The 27,494-nt window shown below is 49.6% G+C and overlaps 1 protein-coding gene across 1 annotated transcript in view; it reads left to right on the forward strand.

Moving 5' to 3' along the window:
* LOC142250098 (uncharacterized) overlaps window positions 1-19,540 on the forward strand; it is a 111,636-nt gene extending 92,096 nt beyond the window's left edge. The window contains exon 8 of the mRNA XM_075322163.1: window positions 19,379-19,540. Coding sequence (XP_075178278.1) covers window positions 19,379-19,540 — 162 coding nt within the window. The remainder of the gene's footprint in view (window positions 1-19,378) is intronic.
* The last annotated feature ends 7,954 nt before the right edge of the window (window positions 19,541-27,494 follow it).

Here is a 27,494-nt window from a genome sequence, read left to right on the forward strand (position 1 = left end):
TAGTGCGCATGTGCGGGCGGTCTTTAACTTTTCCTCGTACCTGCGCATTATAGTATTTTGCTCTGCCCTCAACAGTCCAGATGAAAGTACAACCGTGCAGGACCGCAATGCCGGCCTGTGTGTATGATGTAGGACGTTTCATCCATACTGGGCTGGGTAGGAGGAGGATGGAGATTGTCGCAGAGAGGAGGCGCCGGACCAGAGAGCAACGACGCACATCGGCAGGGCTGTATTTTGCCTTCGTGCTGCCCTAGGCACTTTAAGTGGTCGCGCCCCTTAGTGACAACGTAAAACTGAGTTTTCGCACACGACATCTGTTTAAGGCAGATCTACTCTGTAGCACACTTTAAAAAGTATCAATAAGAAACGAACCCCCCCCCCCAATGGGAATCACCACAGGCACATCAAAACATAGCATGAGTATAAAATATTCCCACCACACCGTCCCCACTTATATACTGTGACTGTCACACTGCCCCTAATAAACACCACACTGCCCTCCCTTATAAACTACTGTATATCCACCACACCTTCCTCGATTATGAAATATGATCTGTACATTGTGAGGAGGGAGCAGCATGATGTGAGGACAATGTCCCATGCATGCTGCCCCCTCCTCACAATATCCCATGCATGCTGCCCCCTCCTCACAATGTCCCATGCATGCTGCCCCCTCCTCACAATGTCCCATGCATGCTGCCCCCTCCTCACAATGTCCCATGCATGCTGCCCCCTCCTCACAATGTCCCATGCATGCTGCTCCCTCGTCACAATGTCCCATGCATGCTGCTCCCTCCTCACAATGTCCCATGCTTGCTGCCCCCTCCTCACAATGTCCCATGCATGCTGCTCCCTCCTCACAATGTCCCATGCTTGCTGCCCCCTCCTCACAATGTCCCATGCATGCTGCCCCCTCCTCACAATGTCCCATGCATGCTGCCCCCTCCTCACAATGTCCCATGCATGCTGCTCCCTCGTCACAATGTCCCATGCATGCTGCTCCCTCCTCACAATGTCCCATGCTTGCTGCCCCCTCCTCACAATGTCCCATGCATGCTGCCCCCTCCTCACAATGTCCCATGAATGCTGCCCCCTCCTCACAATGTCCCTTGCATGCTGCCCCCTCCTCACAATGTCCCATGCATGCTGCCCCCTCCTCACAATGTCCCATGCATGCTGCTCCCTCCTCACAATGTCCCTTGCATGCTGCCCCCTCCTCACAATGTCCCTTGCATGCTGCCCCCTCCTCACAATGTCTTATGCATGCTGCCCCCTCCTCACAATGTCCCATGCATGCTGCCCCCTCCTCACAATGTCCCATGCATGCTGCCCCCTCCTCACAATGTCCCATGCATGCTGCTCTCTCCTCACAATGTCCCATGCATGCTGCCCCCTCTTCACAATGTCCCATGCATGCTGCTCCCTCCTCACAATGTCCCATGCATGCTGCCCCTCCTCACAATGTCCCATGCATGCTGCTCCCTCCTCACAATGTCCCATGAATGCTGCTCCCTCCTCACAATGTCTCATGCATGCTGCCCCCTCCTCACAATGTCTCATGTATGCTGCTCCCGCCTCACAATGTCCCATGCATGCTGCTCCCTCCTCACAATGTCCCATGAATGCTGCTCCCTCCTCACAATGTCTCATGCATGCTGCCCCCTCCTCACAATGTCTCATGTATGCTGCTCCCGCCTCACAATGTCCCATGCATGCTGCTCCCTCCTCACAATGTCCCATGCATGCTGCTCCCTCCTCACAATGTCCCATGAATGCTGCTCCCTCCGCACAATGTCTCATGCTTGATGCTCCCTCCTCACAATGTCCCATGCATGCTGCTCCTTCCTCACAATGTCCCATGCATGCTGCTCCCTCCTCACAATGTCTCATGCATGCTGCCCCCTCCTCAGTGTCCCATGCATGCTGCCCCCTTCTCACAATGTTTCATGCATGCTGCCCCCTCCTCAGTGTCCCATGCATGCTGCCCCCTTCTCACAATGTCCCATGCATGCTGTCCCTCTCCATGAGCTCCTAATGCTGCCTTCCTCTTTTCCATAATGAGACCTTCATGTTGCCCCACTCATGCTAAGACCACCACACTAACGCTTATGCTGAGACCCCCCACACACACACTACCCCACTCTTGATATTGACTCCCCTACATTGCTCCACTCCATACTGATCCCACACATGCTGCCCCTTCTTCACAATGAGCTCCCAATGCTGCCCCCTCTTATTCTGAGTCCTTACACTCCCCCCACCCAATCGATATTGTCATTGCACTATCCCTCATCCCTTGTCCTCTGTCTCTAGCATTAGCCCCTCTCTCCCACTCCCCCAGCATCAGCCTCTCTCCCCCAGCATCAGCCTCTATCTTCCCTCAGCATCAGCCTCTCTTCCCCAGTCTCAGCCTTTGCCTCCCCCCAGCCTCAGCCTGCCCCAGTCTCCGCCTCAGCCTCCCTCCAGCCTCCCTCCAGTCTCAGCCTCAGCCTCCCTCCAGTCTCAGCCTCAGCCTCCCTCCAGCCTCCCCCCAGTCTCTGCCTCTGCCTCCCTCCAGCCTCCCCCCAGTCTCTGCCTCCCTCCAGCCTCCCCCCAGTCTCAGCCTCAGCCTCCCTTCAGTCTCAGCCTCAGCCTCCCTCCAGCCTCCCCCCAGTCTCAGCCTCAGTCTCCCTCCAGCCTCCCCCCAGTCTCAGCCTCCCTCCAGTCTCAGCCTCTGCCTCCCTCCAGCCTCCCCCCAGTCTCTGCCTCTGCCTCCCTCCAGCCTGCCCCCAGTCTCTGACTCTGCCTCCCTCCAGCCTGCCCCCAGTCTCTGACTCTGCCTCCCTCCAGCCTCCCCCCAGTCTCTGCCTCTGCCTCCCTCCAGCCTCCCCCCAGTCTCAGCCTCTGCCTCTCTCCAGCCTCCCCCAGTCTCAGCCTCTGCCTCCCTCCAGCCTCCCCCCAGTCTCTGCCTCTGCCTCCCTCCAGCCCCCCCCAGTCTCTGCCTCTGCCTCCCTCCAGCCTCCCCCAGTCTCAGCCTCTGCCTCCCTCCAGCCTCCCCACAGTCTCAGCCTCTGCCTCCCTCCAGTCTCAGCCTCTGCCTCCCCCCAGTCTCAGCCTCTGCCTCTCTCCAGTCTCAGCCTCTGCCTCCCTCCAGCCTCCCCCCAGTCTCAGCCACTGCCTCCCTCCAGTCTCAGCCTCTGCCTCCCTCCAGCCTCCCCCCAGTCTCAGCCTCTGCCTCCCTCCAGCCTCCCCCCAGTCTCAGCCTCTGCCTCCCTCCAGTATCTGCCTTTGCCGCCTCCCCCCCCCCGCATGCGCAGATCTCTGGTCTGCATTAGAGACACTCCCACGCTCCTTATGAATCCACTTACCTGCTCCAGTGCCCGCCGCCATCTTCCTGGCTCACGTGAGTATCCTCTTCTGACACCGGCTTCCATCACGGCGTCCTCCGCGGCGTCCTGCTGTGAGCTCTGCATGTGACGTCCACACAGCAGTGGACGCAGCACAGAGGAAGGAGCTGATTGGCGCGCGCCTGTGACCCCGGAAGTGCAGGCGCCGGCAGTTCCGGGGTCAATCAGCTCCCTGTGCTCGGCGGCCACAAAAAAAAAAAAAAATGTAAAAAAAAAAAAAAAAAAAATTTTTTTTTTTTTTTTTTTGCTGCCAGAAGGTGCCGCCCCTCACAATCTGCCGCCCTAGGCACCGGACCACGGGTGCCTAATGGTAAATACGGCCCTGCACATCGGACCGGAGAGCAGCGACACCCATCAGACCGGAGAGCAGCGACACCCATCGGACCGGAGAGCAGCGACACCCATCAGACTGGAGAGCAGCGACACCCATCAGACTGGAGAGCAGCGACACCCATCGGACCGGAGAGCAGCGACACCCACTGGACTGGAGAGCAGCGACACCCATCAGACCGGAGAGCAGCGACACCCATCAGACCGGACCACCCCCCAGGTGAGTATAATAAAGTGATTTTTACATTCTACAGAGCGGCCTGGGCTCTTATATACAGTATTCTGGAATGCCGTATATAGGGGATCACTGGTGGTGGCTGCAGCTTATAGGGGACAAATCTGGTGACAGGGTCCCTTTAAGTGTCACACAATTATTGCGTACTCAGTTGCACAAACATTTTCTGACTTTTGGTGTCTTTACACCAGTCGTTCTCCACTCCCCCAACTTTTTGGAAGGTGGTCAGAGCTTAGCCCAGAGGGTGTGGGGATCTACAGCTAACAAATGCATCATAATTTATTCCAAAAAGGCGGCAAAAATGACACCAGAGGTATATGCGAGTCCCCAGCTGCCCTACATTGCTCCTTTGTCAGATGTTTAGATCGGCCAATAGTGGAGCCAACGTTCCTACAAATACTCATCCCTCCATTATTTTCCTGTCTTTAAAACACAATCTTTTTTTTTTTTCTTAGTCGCACTCCATCTTTTCTTTTATTTCCATCTTTTCTTTTATTTCAGGCATCGATACTCGATTGTCGTTCACCTGATGTGATCCTCTTGTCTGATACTTGCACTCGTTGGATGATCCTGCGGCCGGAGCACATGTTTTGCTGCTTTTTATCCACTTTTCTTTTGTCCACAATAATAACTTTGTGTTTTTGCTACGTTGTTTGTTTTTTGTTGTATTTTTATATAGATTTGCAACATTGTTTATTTACTGCAATTTTTTAAAACAGTAACATTTTGATTCTTCACTTAAATACACAGCTGTGTTTATACATTTCATTATTTTCCAGGCTCCACAGAGAAGCTTATAGAGGTCGAGTCCCCTGTTCAGGGGTATTTTATTATTTATTTAGGTTGGCACAATCTCCATCACGCCCCTCCCAGGCCGCACGCACGCCGCTCCCAGGCCGCGCGCACGCCGCTCCCAGGCCGCGCGCACGCCCCTCCCAGGCCGCGCGCACGCCCCTCCCAGGCCGCCCGCACGCCCCTCCCAGGCCGCCCGCACGCCCCTCCCAGGCCGCCCGCACGCCCCTCCCAGGCCGCCCGCCTGCTGCTCCCAGGCCGCCCGCACGCCCCTCCCAGGCCGCGCGCGCACGCCCCTCCCAGGCCGCGCGCGCACGCCCCTCCCAGGCCGCGCGCGCATTGCCCCTCCCAGGCCGCGCGCACGCCCCTCCCAGGCCGCCCGCACGCCCCTCCCAGGCCGCGCGCACGCCCCTCCCAGGCCGCGCGCACGCCCCTCCCAGGCCGCGCGCACGCCCCTCCCAGGCCGCGCGCACGCCCCTCCCAGGCCGCGCGCACGCCCCTCCCAGGCCGCCCGCACGCCGCTCCCAGGCCGCCCGCACGCCCCTCCCAGGCCGCCCGCACGCCGCTCCCAGGCCGCCCGCACGCCCCTCCCAGGCCGCCCGCACGCCGCTCCCAGGCCGCCCGCACGCCCCTCCCAGGCCGCCCTTCTTGTGCCCCATGATTACCCTTTGTAGACTCCTTGCCGAGGTAAAAGACATCGGGTGCAAATGAATAGATGGCAATTTACTTCCACCTTATGTAGAATGTGTAATCAGCGTCTTTTGATGCACTGCTTTATATAATAGTTCTGTTGTTTCCTCTTCGGGATAATGTAATGTCACATTTAATGTCACTTCCCACCTCTTATTCCCATGATGTAAAGTCTGAACGCGTTCTGCACGTACAATGACATAATGACTCCAGACACGGGCGAGAGGCTTGTAACCGCCTAATTGTGCGCTTTATGTCTATTTAAACACCAGGCACATAATGGGCTAAGTCCTCATTCTGCATCCTTCATCTAACGATAAGGAACGGGCAGTGAAATATACAGGGAAAGGGTTCAACGGACAAGTGCAATCTGATAAAACATTAGATTGCTCTCTAGTGCAAGACTATGGGGCAGTGTCCATCTGCGACTGATTTCTCATGTTATAGCGACATACAGAATGAATCGCTAGGCGCTGTTCGCCAGCAAGTCTCAGCTTACGCACCTCCATACAAGTCTATGGGAGCGTGTGAAACATCCAACTGCACTCGTATGTCATCCGAATGCAGTGAAATATACAGAGACAGACAGTGGAGGAGATGGAGAAAGTGCTCTCCCCTCTTCTCCGCAGCTGTGATCCGATCACAAGATCACATCATAGTCACATGACCCTCAACTGATGTTTGCAGCAGAGGATCATTAGCATATTGCTTCCAGAAGCTAAGCGCAATGGGAACCGAGGCCAAAGCCATTGATCATCACACCTCGGGTTAGATCTTTACTCATAGTTCTTTTGGACCCCACTATGGCTATGTTCATACGTTGCTTTTTCTGCTGCTTTTTCTTTTCTGCTGCTTTTTCTTTTCTGCTGGCAGTAAAGAAGCGGCTTCCAAAAGGCAGATTTTTGCTGCATTTTTTTGCAGAGTATATGTGTCATTTCTCTACAGCACACGTCTAATAAAGTTAATTTCATTCATTAAATGAAGCCGCAAAAATGCAACAAAAACAGCAAAAATGCATGGTTGTGTCTTTGCAGCGATTTTGCAAGTACTCCTTTCTTTCTACGGTGAAAAAGGCTGCAATAACGCTGAAACAACTCCAGATTTCAAAAAAGTAAGTTTTCCAATTAAGTCCGGTAAAAAATAAAAAAGCACTTGTGTGCATGAGATTTCAGAAATCTCACAGCTTTGCTGATAATGTAAAAAGCAGCTTTAAAAGAAAAAGCTGCAAAAATGCAACGTTTGAACATAGCCCAAGTATCCCATGACTGTCAGCCGGTCCTTCAGCAGACACCGCTCTCCTGACCCCTCCATACACAGGAACGCTCAGCTCCGCCAGGCACTCATGGAATTAAAACCGGAAGAGCGGAGAAAAGTGCGGCTCTGACAGCGGAAAATCTCCGAAATATCAAGCGTCGGGCGTCACTGCACAACCATTCTCATCTTCAATTCCAGAATATGGAGACCTCATACACATTACATAATGGCAGAATCAGCCAAAAGCCTTTACTGTGTGATACACATCGGACACCATGGCCACACAGTTATATTCAAGATCTTCCAGAAAATGCGGAAGTTTCCCATTGACTTCCATTATAGTCCGTACTTCAGTCAAGCCCATCGGAGTGCTCGTTACCACTACTGAGCACCCGAGCATGGTAGTGCCCACTCATCACTAGTTACCAGTACTGAGCACCTGAGCATGGTAGTGCCCGCTCATCACTAGTTACCAGTACAGAGCACCCGAGCATGGTAGTGCCCGCTCATCACTAGTTACCAGTACTGAGCACCCGAGCATGGTAGTGCCCACTCATCACTAGTTACCAGTACTGAGTACCCGAGCATGGTAGTGCCCGCTCATCACTAGTTACCAGTACTGAGCACCCGAGCATGGTAGTGCCCGCTCATCACTAGTTACCAGTACTGAGCACCCGAGCATGGTAGTGCCCGCTCATCACTAGTTACCAGTACTGAGTACCCGAGCATGGTAGTGCCCGCTCATCACTAGTTACCAGTACTGAGCACCCGAGCATGGTAGTGCCCGCTCATCACTAGTTACCAGTACTGAGCACCCGAGCATGGTAGTGCCCGCTCATCACTAGTTACCAGTACTGAGCACCCGAGCATGGTAGTGCCCGCTCATCACTAGTTACCAGTACTGAGCACCCGAGCATGGTAGTGCCCGCTCATCACTAGTTACCAGTACTGAGCACCCGAGCATGGTAGTGCCCGCTCATCACTAGTTACCAGTACTGAGCACCCGAGCATGGTAGTGCCCGCTCATCACTAGTTACCAGTACTGAGCACCCGAGCATGGTAGTGCCCGCTCATCACTAGTTACCAGTACTGAGCACCCGAGCATGGTAGTGCCCGCTCATCACTAGTTACCAGTACTGAGCACCCGAGCATGGTAGTGCCCGCTCATCACTAGTTACCAGTACTGAGCACCCGAGCATGGTAGTGCCCGCTCATCACTAGTTACCAGTACTGAGCACCCGAGCATGGTAGTGCCCGCTCATCACTAGTTACCAGTACTGAGCACCCGAGCATGGTAGTGCCCGCTCATCACTAGTTACCAGTACTGAGCACCCGAGCATGGTAGTGCCCGCTCATCACTAGTTACCAGTACTGAGCACCCGAGCATGGTAGTGCCCGCTCATCACTAGTTACCAGTACTGAGCACCTGAGCATGGTAGTGCCCGCTCATCACTAGTTACCAGTACTGAGCACCCGAGCATGGTAGTGCCCGCTCATCACTAGTTACCAGTACAGAGCACCCGAGCATGGTAGTGCCCGCTCATCACTAGTTACCAGTACCGAGCACTAGAGCATGGTAGTGCCCGCTCATCACTACTTACCAGTACTGAGCACCCGAACATGGTAGTGCCGGCTCATCACTAGTTATCAGTACCCCGAGCACCCAAGCATGGTAGTGCCCGCTCATCACTAGTTACCAGTACAGAGCACCCGAACATGGTAGTGCCCGCTCATCACTAGTTACCAGTACTGAGTACCCGAGCATGGTAGTGCCCGCTCATCACTAGTTACCAGTACTGAGCCCCCGAGCATGGTAGTGCCCGCTCATCACTAGTTACCAGTACTGAGCACCCGAGCATGGTAGTGCCCGCTCATCACTAGTTACCAGTACCGAGCACCCGAGCATGGTAGTGCCCGCTCATCACTAGTTACCAGTACTGAGCACCCGAGCATGGTAGTGCCCGCTCATCACTAGTTACCAGTACCGAGCACCCGAGCATGGTAGTGCCCGCTCATCACTAATTGGATTCCCAACAATGTGTAAGTTCATGGGAATTTCTTTCGTTTCATGCAAGTCCAGTTCTTTTAAACCACAGAGTTCTGTATCTTGAAGTTTATGAGTGGTTTTCCAGTTTACAACCCTTTTGCTTCGGCTGCAGTTTGTTTCAAAAGAAAAGATTAGGCTTAACTCACCTTCCCCAGGTTCAACACTGAGTTTCCACCATTGCTCTCACTTTTATTGTTGACAGCGCTGCTGCCAATCAGTGAGCTCAGCGGCTCTGAGCAGATTATGCCGTCAAAGTGGGCAGAGACATTGCGCTTAGTTATAGGCTGCAGCAAAGTAGACAATAACAGACGACAGGAGCAACGGCGGAGAATCAGCGCTGGACCCGGGGAGGGGGAGTGAAGCTCAGTGTGGTGGATTTTTTTAAACCAACTGCAGCAAGGTGGAAAACCACTTCAGTGTAGGCTTTAAAATGCGCCAGCTTTATATACACTATAATGAAGTCTTAGGAAATCAATCAAGTGAAGAATCTTTTTGTACACGTTCTGTGGTTTCCGAGATGACTCTTCAGCCTCTGCGTGTTCATGTCGCCCCTCTGACAGCTGAGCGCCATCTGTGGCTCATATTTAGAGGGTAAAATCTGGTTCTCTGGGTTAGGGCTAAATTTAACAAAAAAAATGTTAGAAATGTCAGAGGACGGCGGCTCGCCCACATTCTGACCCGTCCTCTAAGCATTTACATTGGTAGAGTCAGAGTCGTACAACCTTAGGTCAGGTCAAGAATCCATTAAAGGGGCTTTTATGTTCAGATACTCAGAGATGCTACAGATTCCAGTGGGAAATCTCCGAAGACTGACATATTCTCACCGGGCTCCAAAACGGCAAAAACCCTCACGGGGTTAAACAACATAGACTGGCTAATGACCTTCTTTACTGATAGAGCTGTTTTTATGCCGAAATTTGCTTTTCATTGCTGTTAAGATACAGATTTCTACCAGTTTGTCCAATAAAACCTCTTGGAAAGAATTAATATGACTGATTCCTGAGGGTCAGAATTCACAGTTACAAATGAATAGGAGCTGACCTGCAGTACCAGGAGCTGCCACTAAAGTGTGGTGGAGCTGTTGTGTTCTTGTCTGTATGTGGCTTCCATTTAACTGCTGCCAGAGCTGGTAACAACTGACTGGACCCCGTGACGAGTGTCCGACCCCAATAATCTGATATCATCGTGAATATCATTGTAGTGGGAAACGCTTTTAAAAGAGGTCCAACCACCAGGATTTTTCTATATAACCTAAAGCCAGTGCTATACTGGCACTATCATGCCAATTCTATACATACAGTGCTATACTGGCACTATCAGGCTGATTCTATACATACAGTGCTATACTGGCACTATCATGCCAATTCTATACATACAGTGCTATACTGGCACTATCATGCCAATTCTATACATACAGTGCTATACTGGCACTATCAGGCTGATTCTATACATACAGTGCTATACTGGCACTATCAGGCTGATTCTATACATACAGTGCTATACTGGCGCTATCAGGCTGATTCTATACATACAGTGCTATACTGGTGCTATCAGGCTGATTCTATACATACAGTGCTATACTGGCACTATCATGCCAATTCTATACATACAGTGCTATACTGGCACTATCAGGCTGATTCTATACATACAGTGCTATACTGGCACTATCATGCCAATTCTATACATACAGTGCTATACTGGCACTATCATGCCAATTCTATACATACAGTGCTATACTAGCACTATCAGGCTGATTCTATACATACAGTGCTATACTGGCGCTATCAGGCTGATTCTATACATACAGTGCTATACTGGCGCTATCAGGCTGATTCTATACATACAGTGCTATACTGGCACTATCAGGCTGATTCTATACATACAGTGCTATACTGGTGCTATCAGGCTGATTCTATACATACAGTGCTATACTGGCACTATCAGGCTGATTCTATACATACAGTGCTATACTGGCACTATCAGGCTGATTCTATACATACAGTACTATACTGGCGCTATCAGGCTGATTCTATATATACAGTGCTATACTGGCACTATCAGGCTGATTCTATACATACAGTGCTATACTGGCGCTATCAGGCTGATTCTATACATACAGTGCTATACTGGCACTATCAGGCTGATTCTATACATACAGTGCTATACTGGCACTATCAGGCTGATCCTATACATACAGTGCTATACTGGCACTATCAGGCTGATTCTATACATACAGTGCTATACTGGCACTATCAGGCTGATTCTATACATACAGTGCTATACTGGCACTATCAGGCTGATTCTATACATACAGTGCTATACTGGCACTATCAGGCTGATTCTATACATACAGTGCTATACTGGCGCTATCAGGCTGATTCTATACATACAGTGTTATACTGGCGCTATCAGGCTGATTCTACACATACAGTGCTATACTGGCACTATCAGGCTGATTCTATACATACAGTGCTATACTGGCACTATCAGGCTGATTCTATACATACAGTGTTATACTGGCGCTATCAGGCTGATTCTATACATACAGTGTTATACTGGCACTATCAGGCTGATTCTATACATACAGTGCTATACTGGCACTATCAGGCTGATTCTATACATACAGTGCTATACTGGCACTATGAGGCTGATTCTATACATACAGTGCTATACTGGCACTATGAGGCTGATTCTATACATACAGTGCTATACTGGCACTATGAGGCTGATTCTATACATACAGTGCTATACTGGCACTATCAGGCTGATTCTATACATACAGTGCTATACTGGCACTATCAGGCTGATTCTATACATACAGTGCTATACTGGCACTATGAGGCTGATTCTATACATACAGTGCTATACTGGCGCTATGAGGCTGATTCTATACATACAGTGCTATACTGGCACTATCAGGCTGATTCTATACATACAGTGCTATACTGGCACTATCAGGCTGATTCTATACATACAGTGTTATACTGGCGCTATCAGGCTGATTCTATACATACAGTGTTATACTGGCACTATCAGGCTGATTCTATACATACAGTGCTATACTGGCACTATCAGGCTGATTCTATACATACAGTGCTATACTGGCACTATCAGGCTGATTCTATACATACAGTGCTATACTGGCGCTATCAGGCTGATTCTATACATACAGTGCTATACTGGCACTATCAGGCTGATTCTATACATACAGTGCTATACTGGCGCTATCAGGCTGATTCTATACATACAGTGTTATACTGGCGCTATCAGGCTGATTCTATACATACAGTGCTATACTGGCACTATCAGGCTGATTCTATACATACAGTGCTATACTGGTGCTATCAGGCTGATTCTATACATACAGTGCTATACTGGCACTATCAGGCTGATTCTATACATACAGTGCTATACTGGCGCTATCAGGCTGATTCTATACATACAGTGTTATACTGGCGCTATCAGGCTGATTCTATACATACAGTGCTATACTGGCGCTATCAGGCTGATTCTATACATACAGTGCTATACTGGCGCTATCAGGCTGATTCTATACATACAGTGTTATACTGGCGCTATCAGGCTGATTCTATACATACAGTGCTATACTGGCACTATCAGGCTGATTCTATACATACAGTGCTATACTGGCGCTATCAGGCTGATTCTATACATACAGTGCTATACTGGCACTATCAGGCTGATTCTATACATACAGTGCTATACTGGCACTATCAGGCTGATTCTATACATACAGTGCTATACTGGCGCTATCAGGCTGATTCTATACATACAGTGTTATACTGGCGCTATCAGGCTGATTCTATACATACAGTGCTATACTGGCGCTATCAGGCTGATTCTATACATACAGTGCTATACTGGCACTATCAGGCTGATTCTATACATACAGTGTTATACTGGCGCTATCAGGCTGATTCTATACATACAGTGCTATACTGGCACTATCAGGCTGATTCTATACATACAGTGCTATACTGGCGCTATCAGGCTGATTCTATACATACAGTGCTATACTGGCACGATCAGGCTGATTCTATACATACAGTGTTATACTGGCGCTATCAGGCTGATTCCATACATACAGTGCTATACTGACACTATCAGGCTGATTCTATACATACAGTGCTATACTGGCACTATCAGGCTGATTCTATACATACAGTGCTATACTGGCGCTATCATGCTGATTCTATACATACAGTGCTATACTGGCACTATCAGGCTGATTCTATACATACAGTGCTATACTGGCGCTATCAGGCTGATTCTATACATACAATGCTATACTGGAGCTATCAGGCTGATTCTATATATACAGTGCTATACTGGCACTATCAGGCTGATTCTATACATACAGTGCTATACTGGCGCTATCAGGCTGATTCTATACATACAGTGCTATACTGGCACTATCAGGCTGATTCTATACATACAGTGCTATACTGGCACTATCAGGCTGATTCTATACATACAGTGCTATACTGGCACTATCAGGCTGATCCTATACATACAGTGCTATACTGGCACTATCAGGCTGATTCTATACATACAGTGCTATACTGGCACTATCAGGCTGATTCTATACATACAGTGCTATACTGGCGCTATCAGGCTGATTCTATACATACAGTGCTATACTGGCACTATCAGGCTGATTCTATACATACAGTGCTATACTGGCACTATCAGGCTGATCCTATACATACAGTGCTATACTGGCACTATCAGGCTGATTCTATACATACAGTGCTATACTGGCACTATCAGGCTGATTCTATACATACAGTGCTATACTGGCACTATCAGGCTGATTCTATACATACAGTGTTATACTGGCGCTATCAGGCTGATTCTATACATACAGTGCTATACTGGCACTATCAGGCTGATCTATACATACAGTGCTATACTGGCACTATCAGCCTGATTCTATACATACAGTGTTATACTGGCGCTATCAGGCTGATTCTATACATACAGTGCTATACTGGCGCTATGTATTTACGTACACCTATTCTGATTCCACATGTTTCTCCCCCAGGTAAAATAATAAAGCCTATACTCACCTCCTATACCGGTACTGTTCCTCAGATGCCAGAGTTTGCGGTCCCGAAATGCACATGGGGTTGTGATGTCACGCAAGTCCCATGTCCAATCAGCATCAGCTTCCTTCTTCCCACCTTTGGACCAAATGAGCAATCAACAGGAAGTGAACGGCAGCCTCAGCGTTCACTTCCTGTTGATTAAGTCGTTTGGTTCAAAGGCAAGGAGAAGCAAGATAGTGCTGATTGGACGCTAGGCTTCTGTGACATCACAATCCCACGTGAGCCCTGGAAACGTGAACTAGGGGGAACATGTGGAATCAGAAAGGGTTGTCCTAGTAGCGGACAACCCCTTTAAGTAAATAGGGCTGGCTGTAGTTCCCTGCCCAGCTGAGTAGCTAGGATTTCTGCTGGACAGAAAAGAAGTCATTATCGTTAAGTAATTCTTTCCTATTTGTTTTTAACTGATTTTTGGTTGCAGTTCCATTAGGGCAGAGCTGTTACAGTATATACTACTGAAGCTTAGCTAGACTGCGCACAGGGAGTCTACAGTAGTCTAAGACACACCCCCTGTCTCCTCATTGGTTCAGACTGTTACAGTCTAAGACACACTCCCTGTCTCATCATTGGTCCAGACTGTTACAGTATAACACCCCCCCTGTCTCCTCATTGGTTCAGACTGTTACAGTATAACACCCCCCTGTCTCCTTATTGGTTCAGACTGTTACAGTATAACACCCCCCTGTCTCCTCATTGGTTCAGACTGTTACAGTATAACACCCCCCTGTCTCCTCATTGGTTCAGACTGTTACAGTATAACACCCCCCTGTCTCCTCATTGGTTCAGACTGTTACAGTATAACACCCCCCTGTCTCATCATTGGTTCAGACTGTTACAGTATAACACCCCCCTGTCTCCTCATTGGTTCAGACTGTTACAGTATAACACCCCCTGTCTCATCATTGGTCCAGACTGTTACAGTATAACACCCCCCCTGTCTCCTCATTGGTTCAGACTGTTACAGTATAACACCCCCCTGTCTCCTTATTGGTTCAGACTGTTACAGTATAACACCCCCCTGTCTCCTCATTGGTTCAGACTGTTAGTCCCTCCCTACTGCAGCTCTGTCTTTACCGCTTGGCTGCCGGGTATAAGCACAAGCTCACCGTCACCGTGAGGGCCGTGTGAGCACAAAAACAATAAAAGACTTAATAAAGTTTCCCTCTTACAGCTTCATTATAGAAGGTATACGTGCCCAAAGCTACGTCCGCTATAAGTGGTGGTCACTTTCCTATATATAGGCAAGCAAAGCGCGACTGTGGAGACTGCATAGCGGCTCCAGTCACTAGACACGAGGAAACCAGCGCTGGCCCCAGATATGAGCAATTGTGTCTGGAAAAAGCAATCTGTGCGGCTTTAATGGCAGCCGGCCACAACCTGGGAGGAAAGAGTCACCATAGACCAGGAGCTGACCTAGCCCATAATTGCACTGGAGGGACGCTCCTAAAGGGCCTACCCTGCGGGGAGGAAGGGGCGAGGAGAACACGGGGCGAGGGGTGAGAAGGTGCAGGATCGCCCGTGCGTATTTACTGAAAAATCAGCCGTAATAGACATAATGACAATTCCACCTGACAGAAGTGGGGAGAAGGTGTGCTTATCATGTAAGAGGCCGGTTTGGTCAGACTAGCCGGTTTTAAAGGACCGGTGTACAGAAAATCTGCAAGGACAGCACTTTGGAAACCGGTTTCACGCTCTTAGTGCACTTTACCCCGACTTGATAGAAACATAATATTGACTAAAAGGCTGTGGACAACTTTGTATCCATTATTGCATTGCACGTATTTTTGGATATAATAAATTCCTGTATCTGACCTGTTTAGCTTCTACAGCTTGCATGTAATACAATGCATTGACAGCTGCTCGATGCCTGTTCATAAGCCTTTTAATAAACCTTGACACATGCTTATGGATAAGGGATTTTTATTTTTTTTACAATGTGCGTAAGAACTAACGGGCAGGTAGTTCCCAGCGCCGCGCTCTCATACCAGCCACTGAGGCTATTTTAAACTCATAGTTCCTGTAAGGAAGAGATTTCAGCAGCCTCATTATCATCAGAGACAGCATTATTATTCTATCAGGTAACACTTCTATGAGAAGCTGATAAAACAGGATCCACCAATAACAATAGGTGATGTCACAGCTCCCTGCCCCTCCTTCCTTCACAATGCTTGCATGATGCTTCAATACAAAAGATAGGGTCAGGGTGTGACCATTGTGGTTATCTACATGTGAATTTCCTGAACCTACAGGAACATAGAGTTTATTAAAGCCGCAGTAACCAGTGTGACACAAAAACATGATCTAAACCATAGGTCATTTTTTTTTTATTTTAAACGCTGCAGTGTTACGGGTATGTGCACACACTGCAGATTTGGTGCAGAAATTTTCTGCATCAAATCTGCACCTTCTGGCAGAAAAATGCACCAAAAAATGCATGTGGTTTTGGTGCGGTTTTTTTAGTGAAGTCAATGGGCTAAAAAGCGCACCAACAATTAGCGAGCTGCAGATTTGTTCTGCACCATATAAAATAAGCAACGTGCGTACAGCACTTCAGAAATGTCATAAGACTTTGCTTCAGGATAGGCATGCAGATTTCGCATAAAATGAGTAAAAAAATGCACCGTGTGGACAGGCCTAAAACTCGTCCAAGGACCATGCATCCCGGGTGACTAGTCCAAGTGACTGATCACCGCAGCCTTTCCGCATCTGCTCTTAGGGGGAGACCTGTCACTCAGGGGAGGCGGGGGGCGGGGAGCAGCCGCGGGGGTCTCTCCTCTTGAGACACTTGTTTTACGTCTGATTTTATGTTTTCTCTGACAGTCTCAGAGCCGGATCTCCCTGGCTGCAGGGGCTGAGGCGGTGTCTGAGCTATGCTGCCTGTGGTTCGGGCAGGATTAATTCACGGACTTGTTCTTTTTCATAAAAATTGCAGCATTACCGGGGATATTTGCAAAACAAGACGCCCATCTACAGACGGCTGTTTCGGGATAGTTGCTCCTCTTCAGTCCAGAGCAGGGTTTTGCAGGTTAAATGAGGTGCCCTTGATGCAGCTTTTGACCTGCAGTAATAATGCACCAAAAGTCATTCCAAAATGCACAGGGAGGACCGGATTATTGGAATTAAGATTAAAAAGCATCCATTGAATTAAAGAGCCATCGGTGTGCTTTACAATGAAAAGGGATTAAGGGAATCGGTCACCAGATTTGTCCCCTATAAGCTGCGGCCACCACCATTGATCCCCTATATACAGCATTCCAGAATACTGTATATAAGAGCCCGACCCGATGTGTATTACATAAAAAAAAACTTTTATAATCCTCACCTATGCGGCAGTCCGGTCCGATGGGTGTCGCTGCTCTCCGGTCCGATGGGTGTCACTGCTCTCCGGTCTGATGGGTGTCGCTGCTCTCCGGTCTGATGGGTGTCGCTGCTCTCCGGTCCGATGGGTGTCGCTGCTCTCCGGTCCGATGGGTGTCGCTGCTCTCCGGTCTGATGGGTGTCGCTGCTCTCCGGTCTGATGGGTGTCGCTGCTCTCCGGTCTGATGGGTGTCGCTGCTCTCCGGTCTGATGGGTGTCGCTGCTCTCCGGTCTGATGGGTGTCGCTGCTCTCCGGTCCGATGGGTGTCGCTGCTCTCCGGTCCGATGGGTGTCGCTGCTCTCCGGTCCGATGGGTGTCGCTGCTCTCCGGTCCGATGGGTGTCGCTGCTCTCCGGTCCGATGGGTGTCGCTGCTCTCCGGTCCGATGGGTGTCGCTGCTCTCCGGTCCGATGGGTGTCGCTGCTCTCCGATCCGATGGGTGTCGCTGCTCTCCGGTCCGATGGGTGTCGCTGCTCTCCGGTCCGATGGGTGTCGCTGCTCTCCGATCCGATGGGTGTCGCTGCTCTCCGGTCCGATGGGTGTCGCTGCTCTCCGATCCGATGGGTGTCGCTGCTCTCCGGTCCGATGGGTGTCGCTGCTCTCCGGTCCGATGGGTGTCGCTGCTCTCCGGTCCGATGGGTGTCGCTGCTCTCCGGTCTGATGGGTGTCGCTGCTCTCCGATCCGATGGGTGTCGCTGCTCTCCGGTCCAGTGGGAGTCGCTGCTCTCCGGTCTGATGGGTGTCGCTGCTCTCCGGTCCAGTGGGAGTCGCTGCTCTCCGGTCTGATGGGTGTCGCTGCTCTCCTGTCTGATGGGTGTCGCTGCTCTCCGGTCCGATGGATGTCGTTGCTCTCCGGTCCGATGGGTGTCGCTGCTCTCCTGTCTGATGGGTGTCGCTGCTCTCCGGTCTGATGGGTGTCGTTGCTCTCCGGTCCGATGGATGTCGTTGCTCTCCGGTCCGATGGGTGTCGCTGCTCTCCGGTCCGATGGGTGTCGCTGCTCTCCGGTCCGATGGGTGTCGCTGCTCTCCGGTCCGATGGGTGTCGCTGCTCTCCGGTCCGATGGGTGTCGCTGCTCTCCGGTCCGATGGGTGTCGCTGCTCTCCGGTCTGATGGGTGTCGCTGCTCTCTGGTCTGATGGGTGTCGCTGCTCTCCGGACTGATGGGTGTCGCTGCTCTCCGGTCTGATGGGTGTCGCTGCTCTCTGGTCTGATGGGTGTCGCTGCTTTCCGGTCTGATGGGTGTCGCTGCTCTCCGGTCTGATGGGTGTCGCTGCTCTCCGGACTGATGGGTGTCGCTGCTCTCCGGTCTGATGGGTGTCGCTGCTCTCCGGTCTGATGGGTGTCGCTGCTCTCCGGTCTGATGGGTGTCGCTGCTCTCCGGTCCGATGGGTGTCGCTGCTCTCCGGTCTGATGGGTGTCGCTGCTCTCCGGTCCGAAGGGTGTTGGAGCTCTCCGGTCCAGCACCTCCTCTCTGCTGCGATTTCCGTTCTCCTTCTGCCCAGTCCAGTATGGATGACGCGTCCTACATTATCCACACAGGCCAGCATTGAGGTCCTGCGCAGGCACACTATGATCTGCCCTGCTGAGGGTGGATTAAAGTATTGTAGTGCGCATGCGTGGGTGGTCCTTAACCTTTCCTTGCGCCTGCGCATTACAATACTTTGATCTACTCTCAACAAGCAGATCAGAGTTCACCTGCACTGGACTGCAATGCCGGTCTGTGTGGATGACGTCGGACACATCATCCATACTGGGCTGGGTAGAAGAAGGCCGTAGATTGCCACTGAGATGGGGCGCCGGACGAGAGAGAAGTGACATCCATCGGATCGGACCGCCCCTTAGGTGAGTATAATAATAGTGATTTTTATGTTATATAGCGCCGTATATAAGAGATCACTGGTGGTGGCTGCAGCTTATAGGGGACAAATCTGGTGACAGGATCCCTTTAAGGGTTCATCCAATCATTATTTTACTGATTTCCCTTTTTCCACAATTCTTCCAGACCAGAAAGTGTGAGCTGGCTCTATGGTGGGCATTTATATTATGCTAATTTATGTAAATGTTTGTGTAAATATTTTAGAAATAAGTGGGAATGGTGGGAAATAAGTCAGGACTGTGGTGGCCACCGGCCTAATCAATAAGCCTTATTAATATTTTCTAGGTGTTCCAGCAGCGTAAGAGGAGCGGAGCCGCCGGCGGGGACCGGGTGAAGGCGCAGGAATGTCTGAAGAAACGGCGGATAGAATTCCACCATCCGGCGCTCATTGTGTTGCAGGTTTGTGATCAGTTTGGTCTTGTCCATAAACTATGCATGAAAACCTAATCCTACCTGGATTACACATGAAGCTGAGGAGTAAGCATGACGAAGCTTGCAAATAACCACCGAGCACAGGAGAGTCCTCCGCACCTGACGAGCCGCTGCTGCATCCAACATTAACCTAGATAGTGGCATTTTAGTTAGGGACCCGGAATATTGAGATTTCCCGTTTGGTTTCCGGGCTTACATGCATTGGCCAATTCATAAACTAAAAATCTCATTTTTTCATATAGCAGTAATGCAGTACCAGAGTCCCCTTATACATTGATGGCATTTAGTGTGCGGCTGTATCCATTTTGTATTTGCTAGGTTTTTTCAGCTGGCACCTATACACACTTGTAGGATGTGCAGGTCAGTCTTTTGAAATATTTCCAACACTAACAGCAGGAAAAATAATTCCATTTATAATAGTATCACATGTACTGTATTTATTATATATGTGTATATACAGTATATACTCACATATTTATAGTATCACAATATTCTAAAGAAGAAAACCATTGATACAACATTAACAGATAAGAAAAAGAAATTAGAAAAGTGATTTTGTTTTTTTTCATGAACATACAAGAACCTAAGACAGAAACAAAGTGATCACATCCCGACACATGCCCGGCTGCAAAAATGCATAAGTATTAGTACCTATAAATAACATAAGACACCTAGTACTCGCTGTGACTGAGTGTACCCCAATCCGGACGGTTCCTAATCTAACATTAAAAAAATGTCGTGGAACATAAAATGAAAAGATGACGGTAAAATCCCTACAGCTTGTACAGATCTGACGGTAAAATCCCTACAGCTTGTACAGATCTGACGGTAAAATCCCTACAGCTTGTACAGATCTGACGGTAAAATCCCTACAGCTTGTACAGATCTGACGGTAAAATCCCTACAGCTTGTACAGATCTGACGGTAAAATCCCTACAGCTTGTACAGATCTGACGGTAAAATCCCTACAGCTTGTACAGATCTGACGGTAAAATCCCTGCAGCTTGTACAGATCTGACGGTAAAATCCCTACAGCTTGTACAGATCTGACGGTAAAATCCCTACAGCTTGTACAGATCTGACGGTAAAATCCCTACAGCTTGTACAGATCTGACGGTAAAATCCCTGCAGCTTGTACAGATCTGATGTGGATGCAATGTTGTACATGTTCTAGTGTAATATCCTATTTTCGGTCACCCATCACAGCAGTATATTCACACATAGGATTTTCAACATGGATTTCAAGAGAATCCATGAGATTTTCAGATATGACAAGGAGTTTTTACTTGACAATGGCTCAGACACTTGAGACAATTCTTGTCATAACTCGACCCTGGGCCTCGATCCGGCGCCCTCGGGGTGTGCTCAGTTTCCCTCTCTGTTGGGTTACAGGCTGTTTTTCCTCTGTCCTATTGCTGATAGTTCTCATGTCTTTCCTTTTGTTTTGCTTTCCTTTTTTTATTTCTATTCAGGTGTTTTCACTTTCTCATTTTGTTTGCCCTATCACATCTTGGGGGGGCCGCTATTTGCTCCTGGTGACTGTGAGGTGCTACAAGGTGTATGTGGTCCCATCACCTGGCCCACAACACATTGCATAACTATTTGGGCATTATATTGTATGGGTTCTACTGCATATATACCCACGGTATGATGTCTTACGTTACCACCAGGACAGCTGAGGCAGGTAGCACGGCTGGGGCGGATATGTACAGTCACTAGTATAGACAGTAACCACCAGGGCGGCTAAGACAGAAAGCACGGCCGGGACAGACAGGTATAGTCACTATAGACAGGGACCACCGGGACAGCTGAGGCAGAAACAATGGCCGGGACGGACAGGTATAGTTACTATACACAGGGACCACTGAGACGACTGAGGCAGATAGCACGGCCGGGGTGGACAGGTACAATCACCAGTATAGACAGGAACCACCGGGACAGCTGAGGCAGGTAGCACGGCCGGGGTGGACAGGTACAGTCACTAGTATAGACAGGAGTCACCGGGACAGCTGAGGCAGGTAGCACGGCCGGGGTTGACAGGTACAGTCACTAGTATAGACAGGAACCACCGGGACAGCTGAGGGTGGTAGCACGGCCTGGGTGGACAGGTACAGTCACTAGTATAGACAGGAGCCACCGGGACAGCTGAGGCAGGTAGCACGGCCGGGGTTGACAGGTACAGTCACTAGTATAGACAGGAACCACCGGGACAGCTGAGGCAGGTAGCACGGCCGGTGTGGACAGGTACAGTCACTAGTATAGACAGGAACCACCGGGACAGCTGAGGCAGATAGCACGGCCGGGGTTGACAGGTACAGTCACTAGTATAGACAGGAGCCACCGGGACAGCTGAGGCAGGTAGCACGGCCGGGGTGGACAGGTGCAGTCACTAGTATAGACAGGAGCCACCGGGACAGCTGAGGCAGATAGCACGGCCGGGGTGGACAGGTACAGTCACTAGTATAGACAGGAGCCACCGGGACAGCTGAGGCAGGTAGCACGGCCGGGGTGGACAGGTACAGTCACTAGTATAGACAAGAACCACCGGGACAGCTGAGGCAGATAGCACGGCCGGGGTGGACAGGTACAGTCACTAGTATAGACAGGAGCCACCGGGACAGCTGAGGCAGGTAGCACGGCCGAGGTGGACAGGTACAGTGACTAGTATAGACAGGAACCACCGGGACAGCTGAGGCAGATAGCACGGCCGGGGTGGACAGGTACAGTCACTAGTATAGACAGGGGCCACCGGGACAGCTGAGGCAGATAGCATGGCCGGGGTGGACAGGTACAGTCACTAGTATAGACAGGAGCCACCGGGACAGCTGAGGCAGATAGCACGGCCGGGGTGGACAGGTACAGTCACTAGTATAGACAGGAACCACTGGGACAGCTGAGGCAGATAGCATGGCCGGGGTGGACAGGTACAGTCACTAGTATAGACAGGAACCACCGGGACAGCTGAGGCAGATAGCATGGCCGGGGTGGACAGGTACAGTCACTAGTATAGACAGGAACCACCGGGACAGCTGAGGCAGATAGCATGGCCGGGGTGGACAGGTACAGTCACTAGTATAGACAGGGGCCACCGGGACAGCTGAGGCAGATAGCATGGCCGGGGTGGACAGGTACAGTCACTAGTATAGACAGGAACCACCGGGACAGCTGAGGCAGGTAGCTCAGCCAGGGCGGGCAAGGAAAAAGTACCAACAGGACAGGAACAAGGAGGAACAAGGCACTATCGAGGGAACAGACAATGGACAAGGGGGCTTGAACTATCTGGCTGGGGAACAAACCACTAACTAATAGCGTTGCTCAGGCAGCTCCTCTACTGGGCAACTTTTGTCGTTCTCATGCCATTTTCACCTACTTTGCCGGAGCTGGGGCAGGATGGGTTCATGGTGACCGCGGCTCTTCAAATTCATGATGGGCAGCAGAATTCGCTTTGCCACAGATCTTACTCCAGCAGGGCTGGATTTTTGGTGAGGTGCACACAGAGGCGCACACGCTTGTCCGACGCTCCTGATTCATGAAGTGGTATGACTCCAGTACGGCTCCTCGTCAAGACCGGCGTGAACAATACCAGTCTTGATGTATCGGGCCCATGTGGTTTACAATTGTGTGCATCGCTCCAAAATGAAAGGAATAACCGTAACCTAATAGGTAAGGGGCCCAATCCCACCTCCAAAACACGTGAGATTGTGTATTTGATGCGTTATCGGACTGTGATATACTGTTATATACAGTCCTTGTACCGGGGCCTCTTCGGTCTGTGTCCCACCGCCACGTCTGTCCCCATTACAATTTGAGGGACCATTAATAGTTATTTGACCCTCCAGCTCAGTGTTATTACTGCAGCTACAGATGATTCATAGAAACAGAGCAGAGATCTGTCTGATCCCAGGAATCCCGAGCAGCGGAGAGTATGAATAAGTCATTGTCTGCAGACAGGATCTTCAGATATATACAGATGAGCTCATATTACCTTCATTTACTCCCCACTCAGTGACAGTCGCCTAAGGTGTATGATTACGGCACTATATATAGCTTTATAGATGTAATAGATCAATTACCATTACAGGTTCTACACCGCAATCAGGTTGATTATGTACAATCCTTTTTATTTGGAAATAGTTAATTTACTGCTAATGCATCCTTTTAGGAATTCGTGCCCTCCAACCGGGTCACCATAGAAAAGAGGCGACATCTAAAATAAATGGATTGTTCAGACCTAATATTTGTATAGTTAAAGGGAACCTGTCTGGTGCAATATGCAGATAGAAACACGGGCAGTTCTGGGTGCATATTACTAATCCCTGCCTAACCGTGCCTGTATCTAGTAGTGTGGCGCCCCTGAGGCTCTGGTCGCCACAGGGCACTGCACCTCAATTAAGGAATCTCAGGTAAGGGGGGGGGGGGGTTAATCACCGGTGTTCCACATTCACACACTACATACAGCTTAGGAGCCTTAAGATAGGGTGGGTTGGCTCAGGGTAGGCAGGGGGTGGCCATCATGACCATGGTATTTCCCGGTCACTGAAGCCGGCCACCTGAGGGTAGAAATAGGCACAACACACTCACATCAAAAACAGATCCGTCGGGACCATAGTTTTGACAAGACATCTCTGGCAACTTGGACTTCACTGGGTCCGGAGCTATGAGCAGGAGCTCAGCCGGGGTACCTAACCGCTAAGGGGGACACCCTAGAAGTAGGACGCTCTTCTCTCTTCGAACACCAGTGGTGGCCCCTTACCTGTCTGGGATTGACCGGAGCCCATTACAGCAGTGACCAGTGCTACTGGGCTGGCGACTAAAGCTGTGAGTAAACTACACCCTGAACCCGCAGAAACTTTGTTGGCTTGTCCTTACCGACGTTGCTGCCCAGCGCTTAGGCTCCAACCGCTATCGCCTTCTCTCTTCATCCACCCGGGGCCTGCTCCGCCTGTGGGAAGCGCCCCCGGGTGGATGAAGAGAGAAGGTGATAGCGGTTGGTAAGGACAAGCCAACACAGTTCAGTTCAATGAAACATTATAGAGGTTTCTAATAACCTGCATGAAACTGATTCTGGGACACGAATCTACAGTAGCACTCAATAATATAAGGATACACTGGCATTGCATTACTGCTATAAGAATATTGGAGAAAGGAGAAAAATACATAGCTAATGTGAAAAATGAGTAAAAAGACATAGGCATTGCATTACTGCTGTGTAAATATTGACAAAAAGAAATATTTAGCTTATGTATTGGCCGATCCATATGAGCCCAATCACCTTGACAAGGTGATCTCTTTATATCAGGAATCTAACTGTAAATATTTCTATGTGTGAATTAAAAGCTGCGTGTCTGGGCAGATAGGTCCCTGGCTAAATAACATGTAGTCCCTATCTAAATTTTAATCGCACATAGAGGCATTTCCAGTTAGGGTCCCGATATAATGAGATCACCTTGTCGAGGTTATCGGGCTCACATGGATTGGCCAATACATAAGCTAAGAATCTCATTCTCAATATTTCCATGCAGTAATGCAATGCCTATGTCTTTTTACTCATTTTTCACATTAGCTATGTATTTTTAATCCTTTCTCTAATATTCTTATAGCAGTAATGCAATGCCAATGTATCCTTATATTATTGACTGGATATGCTTTTGTAGCTATGTTGTGTTTTCGGTTGGCGCCTGTTCACATTTGCCAGTTTTCTGATATAGTTGTGATGAATCTCCAGTAGATATTTGATTCAGCATTGCATGGATTAGATTTCTTATACCCAAACGTCATGAAACCAGTGGTATATAAACCTCCCAATCCCCTGATATATCAGTCAGTGGAGTTGATATTTGGGTATTGGCTACGTGAAAACCTTTTTAAAGAGGCCTTGCTCTGCCTCCGGAACCTGAATCAGGGACTTTTTAGTCCTTTAAAATACATGTGGACCTTCATTTTACGGTCAGACGATGCATAACCCTGCACACCGCCCGTGTCCCCCTCCCTTCACATCGTCCCCCTCCCTTCACATCGTCCCCCTCCCTTCACATCGTCCCCCTCCCTTCACATCGTCCCCCTCCCTTCACATCGTCCTCCTCCAGTTTGGGCCAGTCTTTATTTCCATGTATAGTGTTTTTCGTGTCCATCAGTCCCTCTTCCTTTCCCATCAGATGTCCTCCGTCCTGTTGCTGCCACCCTCTGCCAGATATCCTGAGGGGTGTGCGATGCTTTCCACTGACCCCTGACTCTTGGCCGTGTGCCCCGTGGTTCTGGCGGCTCCTCGCATTAATCTCACATAAGCCGCTGTCACATCAGAGACAGACGGTTACGTCTATAAGACAATATCTTCTGCCAGTGCAAAACCTGCAGATGAGCCCGGGATGTGTGACTGACACCTAGCTAATGATCAGACGGCGTCCGCTCCGGCTAAACCAGCGGAAATACGGCAGAGGAAGGTTTGGATAAATGGCGCTTCGTGACCAGAATGATTTTCTAGAGAATGGGGAGAGGACCTCCGCTTCTGCCGCACGTCTCACCGGCAATTTTACAGAAGTCGATGCCTATCTAACAGAATGGACGATCAATTAATACATAAGTGATCTGCTGAAGCAGGACTTTCACATTGTGCCCCCTTCATTCCAGGAACTGGTGGGGGTCTCATTTACCATGATATTGTCACTCTAGATACGGGGAAGTACCAAGCGAAAGAGAAGGGGACCCCTGTGTCTAGGGAAGAGGGAGATGGTGACCCCTGACCAAACCTACCGCTGGTCCCTCACCACCCTAGATAGGTTCTGTACCCATGCGCCTAACCAGATACTTAAACCTAGGATGACCCTAGAGCTGGGCCCAGGGAACGGGTGGGATGAGCTCTTTTTCAACACCACTAAAGACTAAAGAAGACACAGGGAAAACACACATGGGGAAAGCGCATGAACAACATATCTCCAGATGCCTCAGGAAGAAGTTCAGCAAAGAGCAGCAACAATTACATAGATGAGTGCAAGCCACCTGCTTGCATCCAGAGCTTGTGAAGGAACTGAATATCCCCAGCACAAGTCCAGGGAACATGAGAGTATTTAAACACAAGGGGAAATATAGAGGATTAGCAGCTGAAGTGAACAGGAGCTCCTCAGGGTCCTAAACGGTAAAGGATGAAAACCCAGCAGAGGAGATACCTAGTAAACTGAATACTAACAGCAGAAATAATAAAGTCAGGGAGCATTTTGCACAGTCAAATGTTGCGACCTTCTACTGCCGGACACTACAGGACTGTCTGTCACCCGCGACACATCTGTTAAAGATATTTAGAGATAAAAAAAAATTTGACACATTATAGCTACTATGTGGACAGCCTTTAATCATTCTTCTTTTAGCATTTTTTTTTATCAATACTGTTGCACCACCCAGTTATATGGAAAATGAACAGCTATCTACGTAAGAGGGTCGAATTATATAGGAGGCTCAGTTTTGTGTGTGGCCTTCAAACCTATCCCATAACCCCACTCAACGATGGTGCCACAAATGCGGAGGACTAGCCACAGTTCAGCAGAATGCAACATAATCCTTTCTCTGGGTGGGATACAAAGCGTAAAGGGGTTGTCCAGGCTAAGGATATTGATGACCTATCTTTAGGATAGCGGGCTGTTATGAAATGTGGTGGTAGATATAATGGTGAAAGAGCATAGCTCTGGACATCGTGTACTGGGCATTGCCGAGACCGGCACATCCGCTGGCAAGATAAGCAGAAAACCTGACGGGTGGGATACCCGGGAGTTGGACCCTCCCCGATATGTTATTGATGACCTATGCTAAAGACACGTTATCAGCATTATTAGCATGGAGAACCGCTGTAACGGTTACCGTCAGAGGCACTGAGTTTGGCATTTGCGGTAACACGTAGAGGATTTGTGTTTACAGTTTATCAGCACAGATGCTTGGCCATTACACACCAACTCATAGTAGCATATAATCAGTGGGTACA

The sequence above is a fragment of the Anomaloglossus baeobatrachus genome, chromosome 8 (assembly GCF_048569485.1).
Source record: "Anomaloglossus baeobatrachus isolate aAnoBae1 chromosome 8, aAnoBae1.hap1, whole genome shotgun sequence".
Lineage (NCBI taxonomy): Eukaryota > Metazoa > Chordata > Amphibia > Anura > Aromobatidae > Anomaloglossus > Anomaloglossus baeobatrachus.